General features: G+C 43.2%; 1 protein-coding gene across 1 annotated transcript in view; it reads right to left on the minus strand.

Annotated features, from left to right (window-relative positions):
* Nucleotides 1–2,639: 2,639 nt before the first annotated feature.
* PARP2 (poly(ADP-ribose) polymerase 2) overlaps nucleotides 2,640–26,365 on the minus strand; it is an 84,634-nt gene continuing 60,908 nt past the window's right edge. The window contains exons 18-19 of the mRNA XM_053702233.1: nucleotides 4,248–4,372; nucleotides 2,640–4,151 (exon numbers count right to left, since the gene is read on the minus strand). Of these exons, the coding sequence (XP_053558208.1) occupies nucleotides 3,992–4,151; nucleotides 4,248–4,372 (285 nt within the window). The 3' untranslated portion in view covers nucleotides 2,640–3,991. The remainder of the gene's footprint in view (nucleotides 4,152–4,247; nucleotides 4,373–26,365) is intronic.

Below are 26,365 nucleotides of genomic sequence, written 5' to 3' on the forward strand. Positions count from 1 at the left end.
TGGTTACTTAAGAACCCCAGTCCTGTCTTGCAGGGAAACTACTCCTTAAAAGGACTTTCAATCAAATTTCTTCAGAGCACGTTCTCTGCCTACCTCCATTAGTAGACGAAGGCAAAGAATAACTGGGAACTAGGGGAGGTCGGAGGTATACTTAATGCTTTGGCTGGGGTGTCTGCCTCCTACTGGTGGTAAGATATTGTATTCCCCAAAAGTAATGAATGAATTAGTGGACTCTCCCTGCCATTAGAAAGAAATAACCTTTTTGCTAGACGTAGAGCACTCCCTCCTTGCACTAACCAGAAGGAGCGTGCATCCACTGCTGCACTGTCACATGGGGGTCTTCACTTCAGCCACACTCCTAGGTCTGGTAATAGACAAGCAGGTGGTGTGGGTATTTTACTTTCCTCTCGTTGCACCTTTCAACAAATACAGCCCATTTCTTCCCTCATATTTCCCTCATTCGAAACCCACATGATTCGCTATTCTCTCCCCTCTCTATACGTGTTGCAGTCATATACCGCCCCCGTGGCTCCTCAACTTAATTTCTAGATCATTACATTACTTCTCTACTCTTTCTTCAAACCCAAAACGTCTGTTCTACACTTTCAATACTCTTCTCCGCCCACCGCCACCTCCTAATAAAACTTCTCTCTCAGCTCAAGATTTTGCCAGCCACTTCAATAACAAAATCGACTCCATCAGAAACAAAATCGCTCTATACATACTACCAATCTCCCACCCCCCCAAATTCTTGCTATCATCCAAAACCCACATAGCCATAAATTTAGCTCTTTCACCCCTGTTACTGAGGAAGAAGTTTCTGCCCTTATATTGTGCTCTCATCTCACTACCTGTCCCCTTGACTCCATCTCCCCTCACAGCTAGTCCACTCCCTCTCTTCTACCCTTACGCCTATACTCACATACATTTTTAACCTCTCCTTCAGCACCGGTATATTTCACTAATCTCTAAAACATTCACTGGTCACACCTATCCTCAAAAAGCCCTCTCTCGATCCAACCTCCCCATCCAACTATCACCCTATTTCCTTACTCCCTCTCTCCTCAAAGCTTCTTGAAAAGCTAGTATATGCAGGTCTATCCAATTTCCTTACATTGAACTCGCTCCTTGACCCAATGCAATCTGGTGGTTCCCTTTCTACCTGTCTAACCGTACCTTAAGTGTAGCCTTTTCTGGGGCATCGTTTGTCCCGTTACCACTTTCTGTTGGGGTACCGAAAGGCTCTGTCCTCGGTCCCCTTCTCTTCTCAGTCTACATTTCATCATTAGGTTCCTTAATTAAGTCCCACAAGTTTCAATATCATTTGTATGCTGATGACAGAAAAATCTACCTCACTGCACCAGACCTATCTCCTTTCTTGCTAACCCGTGTCACTAACTGTCTTTCTCATATCTCATCCTGGATGTCCTCTGACTATCTTAAGCTAAATCTCTCCAAAACTGAGCTTCTTATTTTCCCCCCTTCTTCAAAAATCTCCACCCCCCATTTCTCTATAACTTTCGATAACTCCATCATTAGCCCTACCCTGCATGCCCAATGTCTTGGGGTCACACTTGACTCAAATCTTTCATTCCTCACATTCACTCCTTGGCTAAAGCCTGTCGCTTCCACCTTAAAAACATCTCTAAAATTAGACATTTCCTTACACAAGACACAACTAAGATTTTAATCCACTCTCTCATCCTTTCCGCCTCTACTACTGCAACTCCATCCTCTCTGGTCTCCCTAGCTGCCCCCTAGCTCATTTACAATCCATAATGGATGAATTTGCCAGGTTCATCTTCCTTACACGTCGCTCTTCATCTGCTGCACTTCTCTGCCAATCCCTTCACTGGCTTCCTCTTGCCTCCAGGATTAAACACAAAATTCTGACTCTGACATACAAAGCCCCCAACTGCACTGCTCCCCCTATATATCAGACCTTGTCTCCAGATACTCTTCCTCCCATACCCTTTGCTCTGCTCACGACCTCCTCCTCTCCTCCTCTCTTGTTACTTCCTCACATTCCAGTTTACAGGACTTCTCCAGACTGGCTCCCATCTTGTGGAACTCTCTGCCTCGCTTCACAAGACTCTCCCCTAGATTTGAAAGCTTTAAGCGCTCCCTAAAGACTCTACTGTTCAGGAATGCATACAACCTACACTAACCTTTCCTAACTTGGTGTTTGGGGTAGCTTTGCCACCTCCTAGTTGCAGGAATTCAATCCCACACGTTAAGGCTCGTGGACTCTGGCCCCCTTATGAAAGAAAAACCTAACCATATGGGAGAAGTAGGTAGGAGATAAAATTAATTGTCCCCAAAATGTAAGGTAGCATGAAGTGACAGGATGAATACAGTATAACAAACATATTTGTAGTAAAAAAAAAAAAAATGTAAATTTGCAAAAAGAGGAATCTGTATGCATCTCCTCTGAAACAATGAACAATATCCTGAAATACATAAATAAAGGTAGGACTCCTGACTAAGCATATTTCTTCAGTACCAAAATCTAAAAAAAATAAAATAAATAAAAAACACACTAATTTAGCAGATGCAAAATAATTAAGGTACTTTTAAAATTAATATGTATGAAGTGATTGTCTAGTTGACTGAAGAGACAATTAGTTTACAACACACAGTATTCTTAAAAGGTTTTTTATTCTGAACACTTGCCATATAAGCATCTGCATATCTTCTAAGATCCATATACAATACATAAAGAAATAACTATTGATAAAATAGCTATATGAATTAAATGATATTGTGTCTAGTTGCTTCATACTGAGTAGTCAACAGCTCAAAAACATGTATTCATACATTACCAAAAGTGTGATATTAGTAAATTGGAACGTTAAACTGTATGCTATATCTAAACCATAAACGTTTCATTGTGACTTTCATAATCCTTTAAGTAACATCTCAAAACCTCTGTAATGTCAGTTAGTATACAATAGTTTAGTATAGTATAGCAAAACATTATAGGCAAGTAAACAAAATAGTACAATTCTGTTGATGAACAAACAAGGCAATGTTAGATATTATATGTTTATTCTGCATTTACATTCTTCTTTATTGCTGGCACACAATGGAAAAGAAACCAGAAATAGAAAGACAAAAAGCTATTTATGTGGCTAAAGTAATTCTCAAAAGGATCAGTGTATTTACAGGTCAAATGATTGTATTTACACATCAACAGCTGAGTATTATTTAAGTACACAAATTTGTGGCTGAGATGTTAGGCTTCCTAAATAATTTAATACACATGCATAACAATATGCTCAATTAACTGTACAAGAAATGTCAACTCTACAAGTGTTTTAATTGGTTTCAGAATCCCTTTGGAATAAAATTAGACGTAAGATAAAGCAGAGCAGACAGCAGGATATTAACATTTTTAAAACAATTATTAAAGTTTGCATACAATAATAATAATTCTAAACTAATGGAATAATTTCCACTAGGCTAAGAGTTCATTGACTGAAATAACTGAAATATTACAGCATTTGGCTAAAATAATATATTGAAATGCAGTTCTAACAAAAAATCCAACTCAGGAACATTAGATCCTTTCTATATTTTCTTGGAAACAGACATATTTAAAAAGGACTTGAAACCCCCAAAAATGATTTCCTGATTCAGACAGAGCAAACAATTGTAATCAACTTTCTGATTTACTTCATTCTCTTGGTATCCTTTGCCGAATAAGCAGAAATGCACTACTGGGAGCTAGCTGAACACGTTGGTCAGCCAATTTCAAAAGGCTTATATGTGCAGCAACCAATCAGCAGCTCCTTACATAGGTATCATTTTCAGCAAAGAATATCAAGAGAACAAAACAAATTAGATAACAGAAGTAAGCTGGAAAGTTGTTTAAAAAGTGTTTTATGTCCCTTTAAGGTGTCAGCAGTTTGTTAGCAACAAAATATTGCACATATCGGCTGACAGTTTTTATCACAATAATAACGTCCAGCAGCAAAGTCTTAGTTATTCATTACCAAAGAGAGGAGTAGTTGAACTGTACTTGGAGTAGGTACTTCATTCGGACCTGACTGGAGTCGTACACAATATACTCATTGTAATTTAGAGTGTAGCCAGCATCATTCTTTACTCCAGTCTCCATCAGAGGACCCAAAGGAACCAATGCCCCATCACTGCAATTTAAACATTAGGCAATAAGGATACAATTATTTCCATTCCCAGTCACAATATATTGACAATATAATAGCAATCATATAAATGTTACTCACTGCACAATGCAATTCTTAAGGTCCGGTATGCTTCTCCCCAGCCCTTTGGTACTATGTTTTCCCTTCAGTTTTATTTGGGCATCATAATCAGCATTAAGTAGCTCATTACACTCACCAAGGGCAACCTGATAATAATGGACAGTATGAAAGCAAACAGAAGAGATATTGTGAAAGATGGAGTGAAAGATTATATTATGCAAGGTAAGCAAGCTTAAAGGGACACTAAACCCCAAATTTTTCTTCCTGATTCTTTTGCTGTCTTTATTTAAAAAACACAATTTATGCTTACCTGATAAATTTATTTCTCTTGTGGTGTATCCAGTCCACGGATCATCCATTACTTGTGGGATATTCTCATTCCCAACAGGAAGTTGCAAGAGGACACCCAAAGCAGAGCTGTAATATAGCTCCTCCCCTAACTGTCATAGCCAGTCATTCGACCGAAAACAAGCCGAGAAAGGAGGAGCCATAGGGTGCAGTGGTTACTGTAGTTTAAATTTAAAAATTACCTGCCTTAAAATGACAGGGCGGGCCGTGGACTGGATACACCACAAGAGAAATAAATTTATCAGGTAAGCATAAATTGTGTTTTCTCTTGTAAGGTGTATCCAGTCCACGGATCATGCATTACTTGTGGGATACCAATACCAAAGCTAAAGTACACGGATGAAGGGAGGGACAAGGCAGGAACTTAAATGGAAGGAACCACTGCCCGTAAAACCTTTCTCCCAAATATAGCCTCCGAAGAAGCAAAAGTATCAAATTTGTAAAATTTTGAAAAAATATGAAGCGAAGACCAAGTCGTCGCCTTGCAAATCTGATCAAAAGAAGCCTCATTTTTAAAGGCCCAAGTGGAAGCCACAGCTCTAGTGGAATGAGCTGTAATCCTTTCAGGAGGTTGCCGTCCAGCAGTCTCATAGGCTAAGCGGATTAAGCTTCTTAGTCAAAAAGAAAAAGAGGTTGCCGAAGCCTTTTGACCTCTCCTCTGTCCAGAGTAGACAACAAATAAAGCAGATGTTTGACGAAAATCTTTAGTAGCTTGTAAGTAAAACTTTAAAGCACGGACCACGTCCAAATTGTATAACACAAGGATGGAACAACAATCTCTTGATTGATAGTCTTGTTAGATACCACCTTAGGTAAGAACCCAGGTTTGGTACGCAGGACTACCTTATCCGTATGAAAAATCAGATAAGGAGAATCACATTGTAAGGCAGATAGCTCAGAGTCTCTACGAGCCGAGGAAATAGCTACCAAAAAAAGAACTTTCCAAGATAAAAGCTTGATATCTATGGAATGAAGAGGTTCAAACGGAACTCCTTGAAGAACCTTAAGAACCAAGTTTAAGCTCCATGGTGGAGCAACAGGTTTAAACACAGGCTTGATTCTAACTAAAGCCTGACAAAATGCCTGAACGTCTGGAACATCTGCCAGACGCTTAACTAGCTGACAATCCTTTTTCCAAACCTTCTTGGAGAAAAGATAATATCCTAGCAATCCTGACCTTACTCCATGAGTAACCCTTGGATTCACACCAATAAAGATATCTACGCCATACCTTATGGTACATTTTCCTGGTGACAGGCTTTCGTGCCTGTCTTAAGGTATCAATAACTGACTCGGAGAAGCCACGCTTTGATAAAATCAAGCGTTCAATCTCCAGGCAGTCAGCCTCAGAGAAATTAGATTTGGATGGTTGAAAGGACCCTGAAGTAGAAGGTCCTGTTTCAGAGGCAGAGACCATGGTGGAAAGGATGACATGTCCACTAGATCTGCATACCAGGTCCTGCGTGGCCACGCAGGTGCTATCAGAATCACTGATGCTCTCTCCTGCTTGATCTTGGCAATCAGTCGAGGGAGCAGAGGAAACGGTGGAAACACATAAGCCAGGTTGAAAGACCAGGGCGCTGCTAGAGCATCTATCAGTGTCGCCTTGGAATCCCTGGACCTGGATCCGTAACACGGAAGCTTGGCGTTCTGGTGAATCACCATGAGATCCAGTTCTGGTTTGCCCCAACGATGAATCAGTTGTGCAAATGCCTCCGGATGGAGTTCCCACTCTCCCGGATGAAAAGTCTGACGACTTAGAAAATCCGCCTCCCAGTGCTCTACACCTGGGATATGGATAGCTGATAGGTGGCAAGAGTGAATCTCTGCCCAGCGAATTCTTTTTTAAACTTCTAACATCTCTAGGGAACTTCTCGTTCCCCCTTGATGGTTGATGTAAGCTACAGTCCTGATGTTGTCCGACTGAAATCTGATGTACCTCAGAGTTTCTAACTGAGGCCAAGCCTGAAGAGCCTTGAATATCGCTCTTAGTTCCAGAATATTTAATGGAAGGAGAGACTCCTCCTGAGTCCACGATCCCTGAGCCTTCAGGGAGTTCCAGACTGCACCCCAACCTAGAAGGCTGGCATCTGTCGTAACAATTGTCCAATCTGGCCTGCAAAAGGTCATACCTTTGGTCAGATGGACCCGAGATAGCCACCAGAGAAGAGAATCCCTGGTCTCTTGGTCCAGATTCAGTTGAGGGGACAAATCTGTGTAATCCCCGCTCCACTGACTGAGCATGCATAGTTGCAGCGGTCTGAGATGTAAGCGTGCAAACGGCACTATGTCCATTGCCGCTACCATTAAGCCGATTACTTCCATACACTGAACCACCGAAGGGCGCGGAATGGAATGAAGAACCCGGCAGGAATTTAAAAGCTTTGATAACCTGGACTCCGTCAGGTGAATTTTCATTTCTACAGAATCTATCAGAGTCCCTAGAAAGGAAACTCTTGTGAGTGGGGATAGAGAACTCTTTTCCTCGTTCACTTTCCACCCATGCGACCACAGAAATGCAAGTACTACGTCCGTATGAGACTTGGCAATTTGGAAGTTTGACGCCTGTATCAGGATGTCGTCTAAATAAGGGGCTACTGCTATGCCCCGCGGCCTTAGGACCGCCATAAGTGACCCTAGAACCTTTGTAAAGATTCTTGGGGCTGTAGCTAATCCCAAGGGAAGAGCTACAACTGGTAATGCCTGTCTTAAAAGGCAAACCTAAGAAACCGATGATGATCTTTGTGTATCGGAATGTGAAGATAAGCATCCTTTAGATCCACTATAGTCATATATTGACCCTCCTGGATCAGTGGTAGGATGGTACGAATAGTTTCCATCTTGAACGACGGAACTTTGAGGAATTTGTTTAAGATCTTTAAATCCAAAATTGGTCTGAAGGTTCCCTCTTTTTTGGGAACCACAAACAGATTTGAGTAAAAACCCTGTCCCTGTTCCTCCTTTGGAACTAGATGGATCACTCCCATAACTAGGAGGACTCGTACACAGTGTAAGAATGCCTCTCTCTTTATCTGGTGTGCAGATAATTGTGAAAGGTGAAATCTCCCTTTTGGGGGGGAAGCTTTGAAGTCCAGAAGATATCCCTGGGATATAATTTCCAACGCCCGGGGATCCTGAACATCTCTTGCCCACGCCTGGGCAAAGAGTGAAAGTCTGCCCCCTACTAGATCCGTTCCCGGATAGGGGGCCGTTCCTTCATGCTGTCTTAGAGGCAGCAGCAGGCTTTTTTACCTGCTTACCTTTTTTCCATGTCAGGTTTGGTCTCCAGACCGTCTTGGATTGAGCAAAAGTTCCCTCTTGTTTATTATTAGAGGAAGTTGATGCCGCACCTGCCTTGAAGTTTTGAAAGGCACGAAAATTAGACTGTTTGGCCCTAGATTTGGACCTGTCCTGAGGAAGGGCATGACCTTTTCCTCCAGTGATATCAGCAATAATCTCCTTCAACCAGGCCCGAATAGGGTCTGCCCCTTGAAGGGAATGTTAAGTTGCTTAGATTTTGAAGTCACGTCAGCTGACCATGATTTAAGCCATAGCTCTGCGCGCCTGTATAGCAAAACCAGAATTTTAGCCGTTAGTTTAGTCAAATGAACAATGGCATCAGAATAAAAGAATTGGCTAGCTTAAGTGCTCTAAGTTTGCCAAGTATGTCATCCAATGGAGTCGCTACCTGTAAAGCCTCTTCCAGAGACTCAAACCAGTACGCCGCAGCAGCAGTGACAGGGGCAATGATGCAAGGGGCTGTAGGATAAAACCTTGTTGAATAAATATTTTCTTAAGGTAACCTCTAATTTTTTATCCATTGGATCTAAAAAAAAAAAGCACAACTGTCCTCGACAGGGATAGTAGTACGCTTTACTAGAGTAGAAACTGCTCCCTCCACCTTAGGGACTGTCTGCCATAAGTCCCATGTGGTGGCGTCTATTGGAAACATTTTTCTAAAAATAGGAGGGGAAGAGAACGGCACACCTGGTCTATCCCATTCCTTATTAATAATTTCTGTAAACCTTTTAGGTATTTGGAAAAACATCAGTACACACCGGCACTGCAAAGTATTTATCCAGTCTACACAATTTCTCTGGCACTGCAATGGTATCACAGTCATTCAGAGCAGCTAAAACCTCCCTAAGCAACACGCAGAGGTGTTCAAGCTTAAATTTAAATGTAGAAATATTAGAATCAGGTATCTTTCCTGAGTCATTAACATCACCCACTGACTGAAGCTCTCTTTCCTCAGCTTCTGCATATTGTGAGGCAGTATCAGACATGGTTCTTAAAGCGTCAGTATGCTCTGCATTTTGTCTCACCCCAGAGCTATCTCGCTTACCTCTAAGTTCAGGTAGTCTGGCTAATACCGCTGACAGTGTATTATCCATGACTGCCGCCATGTCTTGTAAAGTAAACGCTATGGGCGCCCTAGATGTACTTGGCGCCATTTGAGCGGGAGTCCCTTAAGCGGGAGTCAAAGGGTCTGACACGTGGGGAAAGTTAGTCGGCATAACTTCCCCCTTGTCAGATTCCTCTGGTGATACATTTTTTAAAGACAGAAAATGATCTTTATTGCATAAAATGAAATCAGTACATTTGGTACACATTCTAAGAGGGGGTTCCACCATGGCTTTTAAACATAATAAACAAGGAGTTTCTTCTATGTCAGACATGTTTATACAGAATAGCAATGAGACTAGCAAGCTTGGAAAACACTTTAAATCAAGTTAACAAGCAAATATAAAAAACGGTACTGTGCCTTTAAGAGAAACAAATTTTGTCAGAATTTGAAAAACTGTGAAAAAATGCAGTAAATCAAACGAATTTTTTACAGTGTGTATAATAGGCTAACAGAGCATTGCACCCACTTGCAAATGGATGATTAACCCCTTAGTTCAAAAAACGGATAAAAAACCCCAAAATAGACGTTTTTTAACAGTCACAACCAACTGCCACAGCAAGCTGTGGCCCTACCTTCCCCAATAAACGACTTTGGAAAGCCTTTGGGCCCTTTAGAGATGTCCTATAGCATTCAGAGGGCCTTTGAGGGAAGCTGGATGTCACAGTTTGTAATTTTAACTGCACCAACTGTAACTTTTATACTACAACAGTGGAAATTGTTTCTAGTCAAAATTTAAGCCAGCCATGTGGAAAAAACTAGGCCCCAATAAAGTTTTATATTGTAAATATCATAAGGGTATTAACCCTGGGAGTAAGCATGATACCAGTCGTTATTAAATCACTGTATTCAGGCTTAACTTACATTAATCCGGTATCAGCAGCATTTTCTAGTGTTTTCCATCTCTAGAAAAAATTATAACTGCACATACCTGATAGCAGAATAAACTGCACGCCATTCTCTCGCTGAAGTTACCTCATCTGTGTAATCCCCTCAGACATACGTGAGAATAGCAATGGATCTTAGTTACAACCTGCTAAGATCATAGAAACCTCAGGCAGATTCTTCTTCTATTTACTGCCTGAGATAAAATAGCACAACTCCGGTACTATTTAAAAATAACAAACTTTTGATTGAAGAAAATAAACTAGCTATATTTAACCACTCTCTCCTACAACGTCCTTGCTTGTTGAGAGTTGCAAGAGAATGACTGGCTATGACAGTTAGGGGAGGAGCTATATTACAGCTCTGCTGTGGGTGTCCTCTTGCAACTTCCTGTTGGGAATGAGAATATCCCACAAGTAATGGATGATCCGTGGACTGGATACACCTTACAAGAGAAAGCAGTAATGTTAGGTTTAGGAGCCGGACCATTTCTGGTTCAGAACCTGGGTTATGGTTGCTTATTGGTGACTTTAATGTAGCCACCAAAAAGGCAGGAACTATCCATGGTGCTGAACTTAAAATGGGCCAGCTTATAAGTTTTACATTCCTGCTTTTTAAATAAAGATAGCAAGAGAATGAAGAAAATTTGATAATAGGAGTAAATTAGAAAGTTGCTTAAAAACAGAATTTATGTTTACCTGATAAATTACTTTCTCCAACGGTGTGTCCGGTCCACGGCGTCATCCTTACTTGTGGGATATTCTCTTCCCCAACAGGAAATGGCAAAGAGCCCAGCAAAGTTGGTCACATGATCCCTCCTAGGCTCCGCCTTCCCCAGTCATTCGACCGACGTAAAGGAGGAATATTTGCATAGGAGAAATCATATGATACCGTGGTGACTGTAGTTAAAGAAAATAAATCTTCAGACCTGATTAAAAAACCAGGGCGGGCCGTGGACCGGACACACCGTTGGAGAAAGTAATTTATCAGGTAAACATAAATTCTGTTTTCTCCAACATAGGTGTGTCCGGTCCACGGCGTCATCCTTACTTGTGGGAACCAATACCAAAGCTTTAGGACACGGATGATGGGAGGGAGCAAATCAGGTCACCTAGATGGAAGGCACCACGGTTTGCAAAACCTTTCTCCCAAAAATAGCCTCAGAAGAAGCAAAAGTATCAAATTTGTAAAATTTGGTAAAAGTGTGCAGTGAAGACCAAGTCGCTGCCTTACATATCTGATCAACAGAAGCCTCGTTCTTAAAGGCCCATGTGGAAGCCACGGCCCTAGTGGAATGAGCTGTGATTCTTTCAGGAGGCTGCCGTCCGGCAGTCTCATAAGCCAATCTGATGATGCTTTTAAGCCAAAAAGATAGAGAGGTAGAAGTTGCTTTTTGACCTCTCCTTTTACCAGAATAAACAACAAACAAGGAAGATGTTTGTCTGAAATCCTTTGTAGCATCTAAATAGAATTTTAGAGCACGGACAACGTCCAAATTGTGTAACAAACGTTCCTTCTATGAAACTGGATTCGGACACAAAGAAGGTACAACTATCTCCTGGTTAATATTTTTGTTGGAAACAACCTTCGGAAGAAAACCAGGCTCAGTACGTAAAAACCACCTTATCTGCATGGACCAGATAGGGCGGAGAACACTGCAGAGCAGATAACTCAGAAACTCTTCTAGCAGAAGAAATTGCAACCTAAAACAAAACTTTCCAAGATAATAACTTAATATCTATGGAATGTAAGGGTTCAAACGGAACCCCTTGAAGAACTGAAAGAACTAGATTAAGACTCCAGGGAAGAGTCAAAGGTCTGTAAACAGGCTTGATTCTAACCAGAGCCTGAACAAACGCTTAAACGTCTGGCACAGCTGCCAGCCTTTTGTGAAGTAAAACAGATAAAGCAGAGATCTGTCCCTTCAGAGAACTCGCAGAAAATCCTTTCTCCAAACCTTCTTGTAGAAAGGAAAGAATCTTAGGAATTTTTATCCCTTTCCATGGGAATCCTTTAGATTCACACCAACAGATATATTTTTTCCATATATTATGGTAAATTTTTCTAGTTACAGGCTTTCTAGCCTGAATAAGAGTATCTACTACAGAATCTGAAAACCCACGCTTTGATAAAATCAAGCGTTCAAACTCCAAGCAGTCAGTTGGAGGAAAACCAGATTCGGATGTTCAAATGGACCCTGAATAAGAAGGTCCTGTCTCAAAGGTAGCTTCCATGGTGGAGCCGATGACACATTCACCAGGTCTGCATACCAAGTCCTGCGTGGCCACACAGGAACTATCAAGGTCACCGAAGCCCTCTCCAGATTGATCCTGGCTACCAGCCTGGGAATGAGAGGAAACGGTGGGAATACATAAGCTAGGTTGAAGATCCAAGGTGCTACTATTGTATCCAATAGAGTCGCCTTGGGATCCCTGGATTTGGACCCGTAACAAGGGACCATGAAGTTCTGACGAGAGGCCATCAGAACCAAGTCTGGAATGCCCCATAATTGAGTTATTTGGGCAAAGATTTCCAGATGGAGTTCCCACTCCCCCGGATGCTCCTCCATCGCCAGGGAACTCCTTGTTACCCCCTGATGGTTGATATATGTAACAGTCGTCATGATGACTGATTGAAACCTTATGAATTTGGCCTTTGCTAGTCTAGGCCAAGCCTTGAGAGCATTGAATATCGCTCTCAGTTCCATTATGTTTATCGGGAGAAGAGAGTCTTCCCGAAACCATAGACCCTGAGTTTTCAGGGGTTCCCAGACCGCGCCCCAGCCCACCAGAATGGTCTTAGATGAATTCGTGCAAAAGGAACTATGTCCATTGCCGCGACCATCAACCCTATTACTTCCATGGACTGCGCTATGGAAGGAATAAGAACAGAATGAAGTACCTGACAAGAGCTTAGAAGTTTTGATTTTCTGGCCTCTGTCAGAAAAACCTTCATTTCTAAGGAAACTATTATTGTTCCCAAGAAGGGAACTCTTGTTGACGGGGACAGAGAACTTTTTTCTATGTTCACTTTCCACCTGTGAGATCTGAGAAAGGCTAGGACAATGTCCGTATGAGCCCTTGCTTTTGACAGAGACGACACCTGAATCAGGATGTCGTCCAAGTAAGGTACGACTGCAATGCCCCTTGGTCTTAGCACCGCTAGAAGGGACCCTAGTACCCTTGTGAAAATCCTTGGAGCAGTGGCTAATCCGAATGGAAGTGCCACAGGTAATGCTTGTCCAGAAAGGCGAACCTTAGGAACCGAAAATGTTCCTTGTGGATAGGAATACGTAGGTACGCATCCTTCAAGTCCACCGTGGTCATGAATTGACCTTCCTGGATGGTAGAAAGGATCGTTCGAATGGTTTCCATTTTGAATGATGAAACCCTTAGAAACTTGTTTAGAATCTTGAGATCTAAAATAGGTCTGAATGTTCCCTCTTATTTGGGAATTATGAACAGGTTGGAGTAAAAACCCATCCCTTGTTCTCCTAATGGAACAGGATGAATCACTCCCATGCTTAACAGGTCTTCTACACAGTGTAAGAATGCCTGTTCGAAGATAATTGAGACCCGTGGAACCTTCCCCTTGGGAGTAGTTCCCTGAATTCCAGGAGATAACCTTGAGAAACTATTTCTAGCGCCCAAGGATCCTGAACATCTCTTGCCCCAACCTGAGCAAAGAGAGAAAGTCTGCCCCCCACCAGATCCTTCCCAGATCGGGGGCCAACACTTCATGCTGTTTTGGTAGCAGTGGCAGGTGACTTGGCCTGCTTACCCTTGTTCCAGCCTTGCATCGGCCTCCAGGCTGGCTTGGTTTGAGAAGTATTACCCTCTTGCTTAGAGGGTGTAGAATTTGAGGCTGGTCCGTTTCTGCGAAAGGGACGAAAATTTGGCTTATTTTTAGCCTTAAAAGACCTATCCTGTGGGAGGGCGTGGCCCTTTCCCCCAGTGATGTCTGAAATAATCTCTTTCAAGTCAGGGCCAAACAGTGTTTTACCCTTGAAAGGGATGTTAAGCAAAAGCGCTCTGCGCGCCACGATAGCAAACCCTGAATTATTCGCCGCTAATCTAGCTAATTGCAAAGCGGCATCTAAAATAAAAAAGAGTTAGCCAATTTAAGAGCTTGAACTCTGTCCAAAACCTCCTCGTACGAAGATTCTTTATTAAGCGACTTTTCTAGTTCTTCGAACCAGAAACACGCAGCTGTAGTGACAGGAACAATGCATGAAATTGGTTGTAGAAGGTAACCTTGCTGAACAAACATCTTTTTAAGCAAACCCTCTAACCTTTAATCCATAGGATCTTGAAAGCACAACTATCTTCTATAGGAATAGAAGTGCGTTTGTTTAGAGTAGAAACCGCCCCCTCGACCTTGGGGACTGTATGCTATAAGTCCTTTCTGGGGTCGACTATAGGAAACTAATTTCTTAAATATAGGGGGAGGACAAAGGGTATGCCGGGCCTTTCCCACTCCTTATTTACTATGTCCGCCACCCGCTTGGGTATAGGAAAAACATCGGGGGGCACCGGAACCTCTAGGAACTTGTCCATCTTACCTAATTTCTCTGGAATGACCAAATTGTCACAATCATCCAGAGTAGATAATACCTCCTTAAGTAGTGCGTGGAGATGTTGAAATTTAAATTTAAAAGTTACAATATCAGGTTCTGCTTGTTGAGAAATTTTCCCTGAATCTGAAATTTCTCCCTCAGACAAAACCTCCCTCCTGGCCCCTTCAGATAGGTGTGAGGGTATGTCAGAAAAGATATCATCAGCGTCCTCTTGCTCCTCAGTGTTTAAAACAGAGCAATCACGCTTTCTCTGATAAGTAGGCATTTTGGAAAAAAATGCATGCAATAGAATTATCCATTACAGCCATTAATTGTTGTATGGTAATAAGTATTGGCGCACTAGATGTACTAGGGGCCTCTTGTGTGGGCAAAACTGGTGTAGACACAGAAGGGGATGATGCAGTACCATGCTTACTCCCCTCATTAGAGGAATCATCTTGGGCAATATCATATCTATGGCATTATTATCCCTACTTTGTTTGGACATTATGACACAAATATATCACATATATTTAAAAGGGGGGTACATTGGCTTTCATACATATAGAACATCGTTATCTGATGGTTCAGACATGTTAAACAGGCTTAAACTTGTTAACAAAGCACAAAAAACGTTTTACAATAAAACCGTTACTGTCCCTTTAAATTTTAAACTGAACACACTTTATTACTGAATATGTGAAAAAGTATGAAGGAATTGTTCAAATTTCACCAAAATTTCACCACAGTAACTTAAAGCCTTAAAAGTATTGCACACCAAATTTGAAAGCTTTAACCCTTAAAATAACGGAACCGGAGCCGTTTTTACATTTAACCCCTATACAGTCCCAGGTATCTGCTTTGCTGAGACCCAACCAAGCCCAGAGGGGAATACGATACCAAATGATGCCTTCTATAAGCTTTTTCAGTGGTTCTTAGCTCCTCACACATGCATCTGCATGCCATGCTTTCCAAAAACAACTGCGCATTAGAGGCGCGAAAATGAGGCTCTGTCTATGACTAGAAAAGGCCCCCAGTGAAAAAGGTGTCCAATACAGTGCCTGCCGTTTTTATTAAAACAATCCCCAAGATTTAACAACTATTAAAAGTAATAATCTGCCAAATATACTTAGTAAAGTAATCGTTTTAGCCCAGAAAAATGTCTACCAGTTTTTTAAGCCCTAATGAAGCCCTTTATTCTTTTACTTAAACAAAGAAAATGGCTTACCGGTTCCCATGAGGAAAATGACAGCTTCCAGCATTACCGAGTCTTGTTAGAAATGTGTCATACCTCAAGCAGCAAAAGTCTGCTCACTGTTTCCCCCAACTGAAGTTAATTCCTCTCAACAGTCCTGTGTGGAAACAGCCATCGATTTTAGTAACGGTTGCTAAAATCATTTTCCTCTTACAAACAGAAATCTTCATCTCTATCCTGTTTCAGAGTAAATAGTACATACCAGCACTATTTTAAAATAACAAACTCTTGATTGAAGAATAAAAACTACATTTAAACACCAAAAAACTCTAAGCCATCTCCGTGGAGATGTTGCCTGTACAACGGCAAAGAGAATGACTGGGGAAGGCGGAGCCTAGGAGGGATCATGTGACCAGCTTTGCTGGGCTCTTTGCCATTTCCTGTTGGGGAAGAGAATATCCCACAAGTAAGGATGACGCCGTGGACCGGACACACCTATGTTGGAGAAATTCCCTGCTCTATCTAAATTTTGAAAGAATCTATATCCTCAATTACCCTTTTATGTGCTGGCGCTGGGAAGGTGCAAACATGTTCTTACTATAGCACTGGAAATGGAAAAACCAACATAAAATACAGTGGAATAGCACTACAACACAATGGTTACACTAAGCAATGTTTACAGTACAGAAGCATAAAGTATCGATAAAATTATAAACGCATTACTTTGGGTTTCCGATAAGGCATTAATAGCGTACACTGGCAAGCAAACAGGTGATCACAACAACGCAAAGTCATAATTCAGTGGAAATAGGCAGTGCATGTGAAGTGATGTATGAGACTTCTCAAAAAGTTACCAGCAGACTCTCTTGCCCCCTCCAAGCACTTCTAACAATTAAACCTATTTAGGAGGCGTGTCTAATGTCCTGTCAATCATATTTTATTCAGCAATATTCTCACAACTAAAACATATATTTCGCATAATTGACTCCCATGTTAGTGACAGGAACTATCTTCTCTTGGTATGTAACTCCCCTCTAGCAAGATAAGAACATCTGCGAGAGTAGCACAGGACAACATAGTGAAAAAAAATTATTTTGCGAAAAAAATGATTAATACAATTAATACAATGTACAGCACCAAGCCCGACCTGAGGGTTACAGAATTCGGTCGGGAATAGGTGCAATCATATCCGCATTTCAACATTCTGCATAAGTATAGTAACAATTATATTTCCTAAAAGGGAGGGGGAGGGATAGGGGAAGTAGAATAAGGGAAAAGAGGTACCGGAAAACACAGTTATTATTGAATTCCCTTTAAGAGAGGCGAATAGGTTGTTCTATGTACTAACTTCGGGGTTCGTTCCATAGGTCTCAATACTAAGATGGCTATAAATATGGGTCAGAGAGGGAGCAGGTGCACACCCTAACCAACCAGTGAACCAATGTTTCACCGAGCTGGGGGGAGAAATATATGTCAGGACCCTTTGGAGGTAAATGTCTACTGATGAGGCAACCATGGGGAATCTACCAGCAACAGGGACAAGGCCTCGGCAGTCCCCTGGAGGGGCATCGCTGTAGACTAAGAAGGTAAAGGTCCGTTAGTCATGTCAGTCTGGGAAGTCAGCGATACCATAGTCAAAGGGGACCCACCGCGAGTATAAAGGGTAAGAGGACCGGGAAAGTACGGAGAGAGCTTAACCCCCCCAGCCTCTCATAAGTCAGTTGGTAAATTATACGTCTTGGTGGCTAAATGTTTCAAAGTTTCCCAGGGCTCCCAAATCTGGGCATATGTCCCCATTTGTTTCCTGGTTAGATACACCCCCCCTCCATTGACCTGAGATATTCAACCACATCTAGCACACCTCTCCACCTAGTAGGCTGGGACTTTTTCCAATTTCTAGCTATCAGAAGTTCAGCAGAGAGAAGGATGCAAATCAGTAGGGATTGACTTTGAGGAGGGATTGGCGGGATGCCGACGTGGAGCAGTCCCATGGAGGGAAGGGTAACATCCGGAAGGCCCAAACTGGTGCAGAGGCGTCTCGTCCTGGACCAGTAGACCGCAAAGCGAGGGCAGTCCCACCATATATGTAAGGGGCTGCCTCTTTCCCCGCATCCCCTTCAGCACATTCCAGACATGTGGGGTAGAATTTTTGTAATTTGGTGGGCACCTGATGGCATCTTGTAAGTAGTTTGTAGAAGAGTTCATACATCGTCGCAGTGTATGGCGATCCTGGTAGTGGATATGGCTCGCAACCATTGCTGAGGTGTATACCCCCTTCCCCATGCCAAAGTTTGGGTGGTCTGGAAAGACTAATCTTCATCTACGAGACATTGATAATGGGAGGAAAGAGGTTTGTGAAGCTGGAGGTTAGCTTCCCATCTAGATTCCCATACAGTTAACTCTCTGGGTATCTCTGTGAGAAATCCCCAGGCTCTGAGTAGGGATCTCAATCTGGTTAAGTCAAAATGAAGTTTGGGTGGAAGTTCTCTCTTCACTATCAGATCACCCTGGCTCAGCAAGCTGTCATTATCATAGAGGTGACTAATTGTTTGTATTTGCAAAGTTCTCCAAGTCCCAACGTGAAAGTTGGGGAGAGTTAAGAGGAGGCTCAAAACCCGATGGATTGGTGATGGATGGGGGGGCTATCTCATTGCAGTTGAGCAGACGTGTCCACGGCATTCTACAGTCCCTCACTATTAGATTAGAAATAATGGGCTGGTGGAGTCCATGGGCCTCCATCCATAGGAGGTCTTCGAGATTCATATGGGCCGGGAGGGAAGCCTGTTCCAGGTGACGCCATCTTGTCTGGGGGAGCCCGGCCCCCCACGCAGACACATGAGTGATCATTGCCGCTTTGTGATAGAGCCTGATATTTGGGAGGCAAACCGCTCCTCTCTACCAATCTATGAAGGACATGAGCAGATACTCTCGGCCTCTTACCCCTCCACACATAGTTAGAGATCAACTGTTGGAAGCGGAGGAGAATGGGCCGGGGGATCAGGAGAGGTAGGCAGCGAAAAAGATAGGTGATTTTTGGGAGTATAATCATCTTGACAGTAGCCACTCTTCCAAGCCAAAAGACCTCCTCTTATATTTTTGACCTGAGGAGGGATTCCACCTCCCTCAGCAAGGGGGAATAGTTATCTGTAATTATCGTGTTCTTATCATGAGAGAGGTAGACTCTTAGGTGTTTGATCCCCTTGGTTGACCATCTGAAGGGGTAGTTGCTCTGGAGTCTTTGAAGGTCTCTGGAAGGGAGTCCTATAGAATATGCTTCCGTTTTCGGCACGTTAATTTTATAATAGGACATAGTACTGTAGAGATCCAGTAGGGAAAAGAGGGGGGGGGGGGAAAGAGAGGCCAGCGGATCTGACAAGAAGATTGTGAGATCATCGGCAAAAAGGGTGAGTTTCTGCTCTGAATCATGAATTATAAGGCCTTGGATCTCCCTCCGCTGTCTGATAGCAGCCGCTAATGGTTCTATAGACAGAGCGTAAAGAATGGGGTAGAGCGGGCAACCCTGCCTTCGTTCCATTTGTAATCAGAACGGGTGGAGAGGTGAAGCCCACCCCTCGCATCCTGGCCGAGGGGTTGGAATAAAGCACACCTATGGCTCTACAAAGTGCCGTTGGTAGGCCAAAAGTTTTCAGGGTCAAGAACATGTAGTCCTACCTCACCCTATCAAACGCTTTCTCTGCGTCGACCAACAGGGTGAGAAGTGGGAGGTCCATGTCAGCAGATTCAGTGTATAGATTTAAGAGTCTGCGGGTGTTATCGGAGCCTTGTCGGCTCATCACAAATCCTACCTGATCCAGGTGGACCAATGATGGGACATGGGCTGCAAGTCTATTACCCAGTACCTTCGCATAAACCTTAATATCAACGTTTATGAGCGATATAGGTCTGTAGCTTTCACATCGGGATGGATCCTTCCCTTCCTTGGGGATAGTGAGGATACTAGCCTCCAGGAATTCCCCAGCAAGAGACCCCAGGTTCCCCACCTCATTATAGAACCTTATGAGGATTGACGATAATTCAGGGGAATAGGTCTTATAAAACAACGCTGTGAAGCCATCAGGCCCTGGGGCCTTACCGGACTTGAGAGATTGTACCGCAAGGAGGATCTCCTCACCACTGAGAGGGAGTGTAAGTTCCGTCTCCGCCACCAGGGAGAGACGGGGTAGGTTAAGTGAGTTCAGAAAGTTCTGGATGTCTACCATGCTCGATTTGGACGTATCGGGATCGTCACTCAAATTGTATAGGGATCTATAATAGTTTGCGAAGGCTATACCTATGTTTTTGGGGGCGTAGACAGTGTTACCCCCTGTCTTAATGGCCGAGATACGTCTCTGCTGAGTTTGGTAGCAAGAAGTCTATCAGCCTTGTTGCCTTTATAATAATAAAGCTGCTTTAGGCGAAGGAGGTTAGCCTGGACCTTTTTATTTTCCCTCTTATTAATTTCCTTGCGTATTTGTCCTACCTTCTGTGAAAGTAGGGGGGGAAGGGTGCGATTTGTTATTTATTTCCGCTTCCCTGAGGTCCGCATAAAGCCTTGCCAACGGGGCTCTATTTTTTTCTTTAGACTGGGTCATTCTGGATAAGAAGCAGCCTCTCATGTAGGATTAAAAGAAGCCCAAAGAGTCGCCATGGTAGTATCGCCTGTATCATTGACTGCAAAGAAGTCTCTAATAATGCGCAATCACTCTGGGGCTCAATATCTGACAAAGTATTCCAGGAGTCGCCACAACGGGCGACTTTCCGGACAAGAAGAGAACATTTCGCCACCACTAGGTTGTGTTCTGACCAGGGGCAGGGTCTGATGTCAGAGGAGATGAAGGTATCCAAGGCCCAGTTATCGCAGAAAATAGAATCAATTAGAGAATATGAGTTGTGAGGGCTTGAGTAATGTGTGTAATCTCTTTCACTTGGTGATAAACATCTCCAAATATCATATATGTTGTACTGGAAGCACAGCTTCCGAAAAGCCGCCGACAGTGACGTCACACCTCTATCCCAGGGGCAATTGTCAGGTGATCTCTTATCTAGGGAGGGGTCCCAGACCAAGTTGAAATCCCCTCCAATAATCAGATGTCCCCTTTTTACTTTCTCGATGCGCTCCAATGTGGCGAGGAGAAAGGGGATCTGTTTAATATTGGGAGCATAGATAGAGACCAGGGTACACAAGACCCCATTCAGTTTGCATACAATAATTAGAAAGAGGAGGAAGGGAGGGAGAGGGCTGGGAGGGGTCAGAGAGTTAGGTTAGGTGAAGGGGGGGTAAGGAGAAGGGAAAAAGGATGGGTAAAGGGTCGAATAACTTCAGCGGGTGTAAATAAGGGTCTCTGGGTAAAAGGGCCCAGGGATAAGAGCAAGTAATTTAGAGGGTCTCCTACAGTTACACCACAATTATATATCAGCAACACATTTGAGATCATAAGCACTTTCAAAACCAAAGTAAATATCTGTTATTGATAAGCGTAAACAGGCTAATATATTTGTAGGAATCCCCTGCAGTCAGAACACAGAAGACACGGATTCTTCCTGAGATATATTTACCTATATTCATAAAGAACTTAACACACTATAGATTACTATTATGATTATATATCTAATAAGTATCTATACAGAAGAATTTCTAATGTTAGTAAATTGTTACAATTAGCTATAACATTAGCCCAAACGATAAACATAGTATCCTATATAGGATTGAACTATATAATAAGTGGTAACAATTTCTCTCTTATTCAGTCACAAGCACTCTGTGCAAATTGGGTGTTTCCCATTGTAACCTACGTGTAAAACACATCATACCTTAGTGGAACCTTTATTTTCCTTCCACACCTATAATAAACTACAATACCTGCGATACTCCCTAAACACCATCTCAACTATGGATCTATACATCCTAGGTTGAAAATGTAATCTCTTATAACATTATCCGCACCAAAATTTATCCAGTGCGCTGATAATCATAACCAGTCAATCTCCCTGTGTTTTTAATATATGTTTGTTTGTATGTGGACATTTTTAATGAATTTCCTAAATAAAGGTTAAATTTTAAATATTCAGTGCACACCATTCCTAAAAAGCAAGTCTTATTAGCATTGTTCTAACTGATAGCCACCCCCTTCTTAGGATTGTGAGTGCTATACAGGTGTACAAAACCTTAAATCTAAGAAAGATTTTTTTCTTTTTAGCACAATTATATATCATCTCTGTTACTCCTGGGGAGTCTCTTGCCCTACCAAAGAACACCTGAGTAAATCAATGAGATACATATTAGATACATCAAAACAGACTTTTCAATAATAAGGTATTGGATACTTTGCAACATTGATGTACAGTCTCTGGAGATCCATTCCTCACGAAAAAAAATTCCATTATTCAAGTTGGCTCAGACAATCCCCATGTGAGCAAAGGAGATCAGATCTTGCAAGTTGAGCTAGAGTAAAGGTATAGGAGTTGGTGGGCAAGAGCCTACGAAAAGGGGGGAGGTGAGGGGAAAGGAAGTGGGGTAAGCAGGGAGAAGGTGAGGGAGAGGGAGGGAGAGAGAGAGAGAGAGAGAAAGGGAGAGGGGGGGAGGGAAGAAGGGGAAAAAAAGATGGTAGAGAGCTCGTCCTTATGTTGGACTTAGTGGGTTAAATACAAGCCATTATCTCTTTTGTGGGGGGAGATAGGATCTTCGGCGGCAGTGCGTCTCTGATTGGGTGAAGGATGCCTCTGTGGTAGAGGTCTCCACTCTGCTGCTGATGCTCTTAGATTCTGCGAGGGAGCCGCTTTGGAAGGGGCCACAGGTTCGTCCGGGGGGAGGTCCCATCGCTGTAAGAGTTCTCTGGCTTGTGTATAGATGAGGCAACAAACTGCTGACCGTCTTTTGTGATGAACAAACGGACCGGAAATCCCCATCTATATTTTATGGCATTGTCTCTTAGGATCTTGGTACAGAAGTGGAAATTCCTCCGCAGCTGGAGGGTATTAAGGGGAGAGATCTGGGAATATCTGAAGATCAGCATATTTATCCGTGAGCGATTCTTCCTTTGCCGCCGCCCTCAGCAGTTTTTCCCAGAAGGTGAAATAATGGAGACGGATTATGACATCCCTTGGCCTATCCCCCTCAATCTTTCGAGGGCGGAGTGCTCTATGGGCTCTGTCCATCAAAGTCTCTGAATCGCTCGTGGGGCCCAGAAGGTCTGTAAAGAGTTCCAATAGGTAGTCTCACGTTGTTTCTCCTAGATCTGTCCTCTAGGTCAGCTAGCTTCGGATTCCAGGTCAGTGATCTGGTTGGCCAAGTTTTGGGAGTAGTTGACATGGTCTATTGCTAGATCTTCCTGCTTACGTTCAAGTGCATCAGTTCTGTCACTTATACCAGCAATATCCTTTTTGAGCTCTGCATGGCTCTTGTCAAACTTTTTGGAGAGTGAGTCATGGTGGTTCGCTAGCAGTTCTTTTATAGAATCTATGGTGAGGAGTTCACTGTGCTGGTGGGGTTCAGGACGATTCTTAGTTGTTGGAAGGTTTTGAGAATGATGTGTGTTGTAGGTCTCCAGACCTTCATCTTCTGAGGAAGTATGGGTGGCCATAGCTTGATGTCGAAAGTGTTCCACTACTGTGCGCTTCGGAACGGAGTTTTCCTTCTGTTTTCTTTTAAATGCCTGTGACATAATTGCTTTAGAGTATAATGGAGATCCAATGATTTGCAAAGAGATAGGCTTTACTGTATGACTCTATTCATCCCCTGTGAGTATTATGTACCGGGGTCAGCAAGGCTCTGGCATGGGGACTTACCCCATGATAGCAAGGAGCAGGCTCATCAGAGAAAAATGGGTTTCTGACTAATGTATAGATGCAAGGTTTTCTTGGAGATGTGTGGTTATGTAAAAGTCAAGGGAGGGAAAGCCCCGCTACCAGGAATCTTCTATGTAAATTGAAGGAGTGGGAGGCCTTCAGAGAGCATACATGATACCTCTTGTCAGAAGGCCCCCAGGAAGTTATTTGGGCCTATTAGAAAAGGAAGGGAGGCTCAGCCCGCTGGGGCAAGTGATCTGGTTTTATGGTTGAATTAGAGGATGCAATGCGGTTGTAGAATTAAAACTGAATCAGTCTGTTATTTCAGGAGTGTTTTGTAATCAGAGATCTAGATAGCTACTTCCCTGAGGCTGATTCTCCCCACACCAGAGTGGAGCCCCGACCCTCCAGTGCGGGAAAGCCGCTGTCAGTTCCAGTTAACCCCACAGAAGGCATAAATGTGGATCTTCGTCTGGGGCCCAATAGGCCGCCGTCTCCAGAGTGTCCCTTGGTGTACGTGCACCGGGTGGATTTCAGTGACCTGCAGAGCGGTGTACTGTTAAAAAATACTGCTGCCACTATGGGCTAATACATGTATTAGATCCTGCCTCCAGGCCCCCTGCAGGTTACGAGCAGGGGCCCCCCTTGTCACTGATAATGGAAAGACAGAGATTAGTTCGGGAAGTCTCTAGGATGGTTGACCTAAGCTGTGAGGGTGAAGGTGTTTGAGAGGTTCTCTGTATCACATAGAGATAGCAGGCAGGCCTCTGTACCTAGATTAGACTCTTCAAGGATATGTCACTTTATAAATTCGGCCAAGAATCTCAGAGGGGCACCATCCAGTTAAGGGTGAAGGTGAAGGTGAAGTACTTGTGAGCCTAGTGTGATAACCCGTCTTTCCTCCTGATTGGGGTTAATTATTGCCTATATAATGTCCTAACGTGACTCACCAGCCATGTGGGAGGGCCTGGAATATGCACCGGCTTGTAGTGCTTAAAAAAAAAAAACTTAAAGCCAAAGTTCCTTGCTCAGGGGAGATAAATAGGTCTATGACAGCTCTCAATCACCTAGTATGGAGTGTTATTTTGCGGGACAGAGACCTTAATTACGTAGATGGGTCAAAGCCTCTCCTCCCTCTTTACCACAGTTTGCAGCCCCCTAAATTAAAATAAGGTAAGTGACTTACTGTGGGATAGGTAATGGGAAGCACAAACCTCCGTTCTGCTCAGCAAGCAGACGTCAATGCTCCACTCTCTCAGTGCCTCCGTTACGGATCCAGAAGTGCGGAGGGTGAAGCAAGATGGTGTATGTTCGCGCCACTAAATGTAGTATAAGTGTCCCCAGGCAAATGCGCTCCGCTGATTACAGGGGGCTCTGTATCATCCAAGAGGGTGTCGATCCGGGATCCAGAGTTGCGGTGAGTCTTCAGATAGCGGAAGACAGAGAGGCCTCCCTCCCAGCCTAGCCACCCGGTTGTGGAGAGTTCACTTCTTCTGTACCGGCTTCCAACTTTTACTCCTGGTTCTGCGGCATTCACGTCTCCAGAGCAGAGCCCCGACCCTCCCGAGTCGTTAGTAGATAAAGAGATCTGGATCAGTCTTTTAGTGCTTGGCGTAGTAAGATGCTTCCCAAACGGCTAGTCTGGCCCCAGCTAGGACACCAGGTTCAGCTCAGTTGTGCCCTTAAAAGCCCAGATATAGAAGAACTCCCGACTGATGGTAAACTGGGTAGTAGTTGAGCCATTCAAAGGTCAATTAGATTCTACTTTGAAGTGCAATTAAGCTAATACTTGATGTTTAGCTAATTATCTTAACGGAGCTCACATGAAATGCTGCCACTTAGCTTGCTCGTTAGCTCCGCCCCCGAAAACAAGTTTTATACTTTTAAAGGCATCGGAAGGGGGCAAGTAGCGCAACATTTTTAAATAAATATGTATATGATTATATATATATTTATGTAAATGCACAACAAGCGGAGGTATGGCGCTATACAAAAAACAAAATTTATGCTTACCTGATAAATTCCTTTCTCCTGTAGTGTAGTCAGTCCACGGGTCATCCATTACTTATGGGATTATAACTCCTCCCTAACAGGAAGTGCAAGAGGATCACCCAAGCAGAGCTGCTATATAGCTCCTCCCCTCTACGTCATACCCAGTCATTCGACCGAAAACCAAACGAGAAAGGAGAAACTATAGGGTGCAGTGGTGACTGGAGTATAATTTAAAATTTAGACCTGCCATAAAAAACAGGGCGGGCCGTGGACTGACTACACTACAGGAGAAAGGAATTTATCAGGTAAGCATAAATTTTGTTTTCTCCTGTTAAGTGTAGTCAGTCCACGGGTCATCCATTACTTATGGGATACCAATACCAAAGCTAAAAGTACACGGATGACGGGAGGGACAGGCAGGATCTTTACACGGAAGGAACCACTGCCTGAAGAACCTTTCTCCCAAAAACAGCCTCCGAAGAAGCAAAAGTGTCAAATTTGTAAAATTTGGAAAAAGTGTGAAGTGAAGACCAAGTCGCAGCCTTGCAAATCTGTTCAACAGAGGCCTCATTTTTAAAGGCCCAAGTGGAAGCCACAGCTCTGGTAGAATGAGCTGTAATCCTTTCAGGAGGCTGCTGTCCAGCAGTCTCATAGGCTAAACGTATTATGCTACGAAGCCAGAAGGAGAGAGAGGTAGCCGAAGCCTTTTGACCTCTCCTCTGTCCAGAATAAACGACAAACAGGGAAGAAGTTTGTCGAAAATCTTTAGTTGCCTGCAAATAAAATTTCAGGGCACGGACAACGTCCAGATTGTGCAGAAGTCGTTCCTTCTTTGAGGAAGGGTTAGGGCACAATGATGGAACAACAATCTCTTGATTGATATTCCTGTTAGTGACTACCTTAGGTAAGAACCCAGGTTTAGTACGCAGAACTACCTTGTCTGAATGGAAAATCAGATAAGGAGAATCACAATG

This window comes from Bombina bombina, chromosome 2 (genome assembly GCF_027579735.1).
Source record: "Bombina bombina isolate aBomBom1 chromosome 2, aBomBom1.pri, whole genome shotgun sequence".
NCBI lineage: Eukaryota > Metazoa > Chordata > Amphibia > Anura > Bombinatoridae > Bombina > Bombina bombina.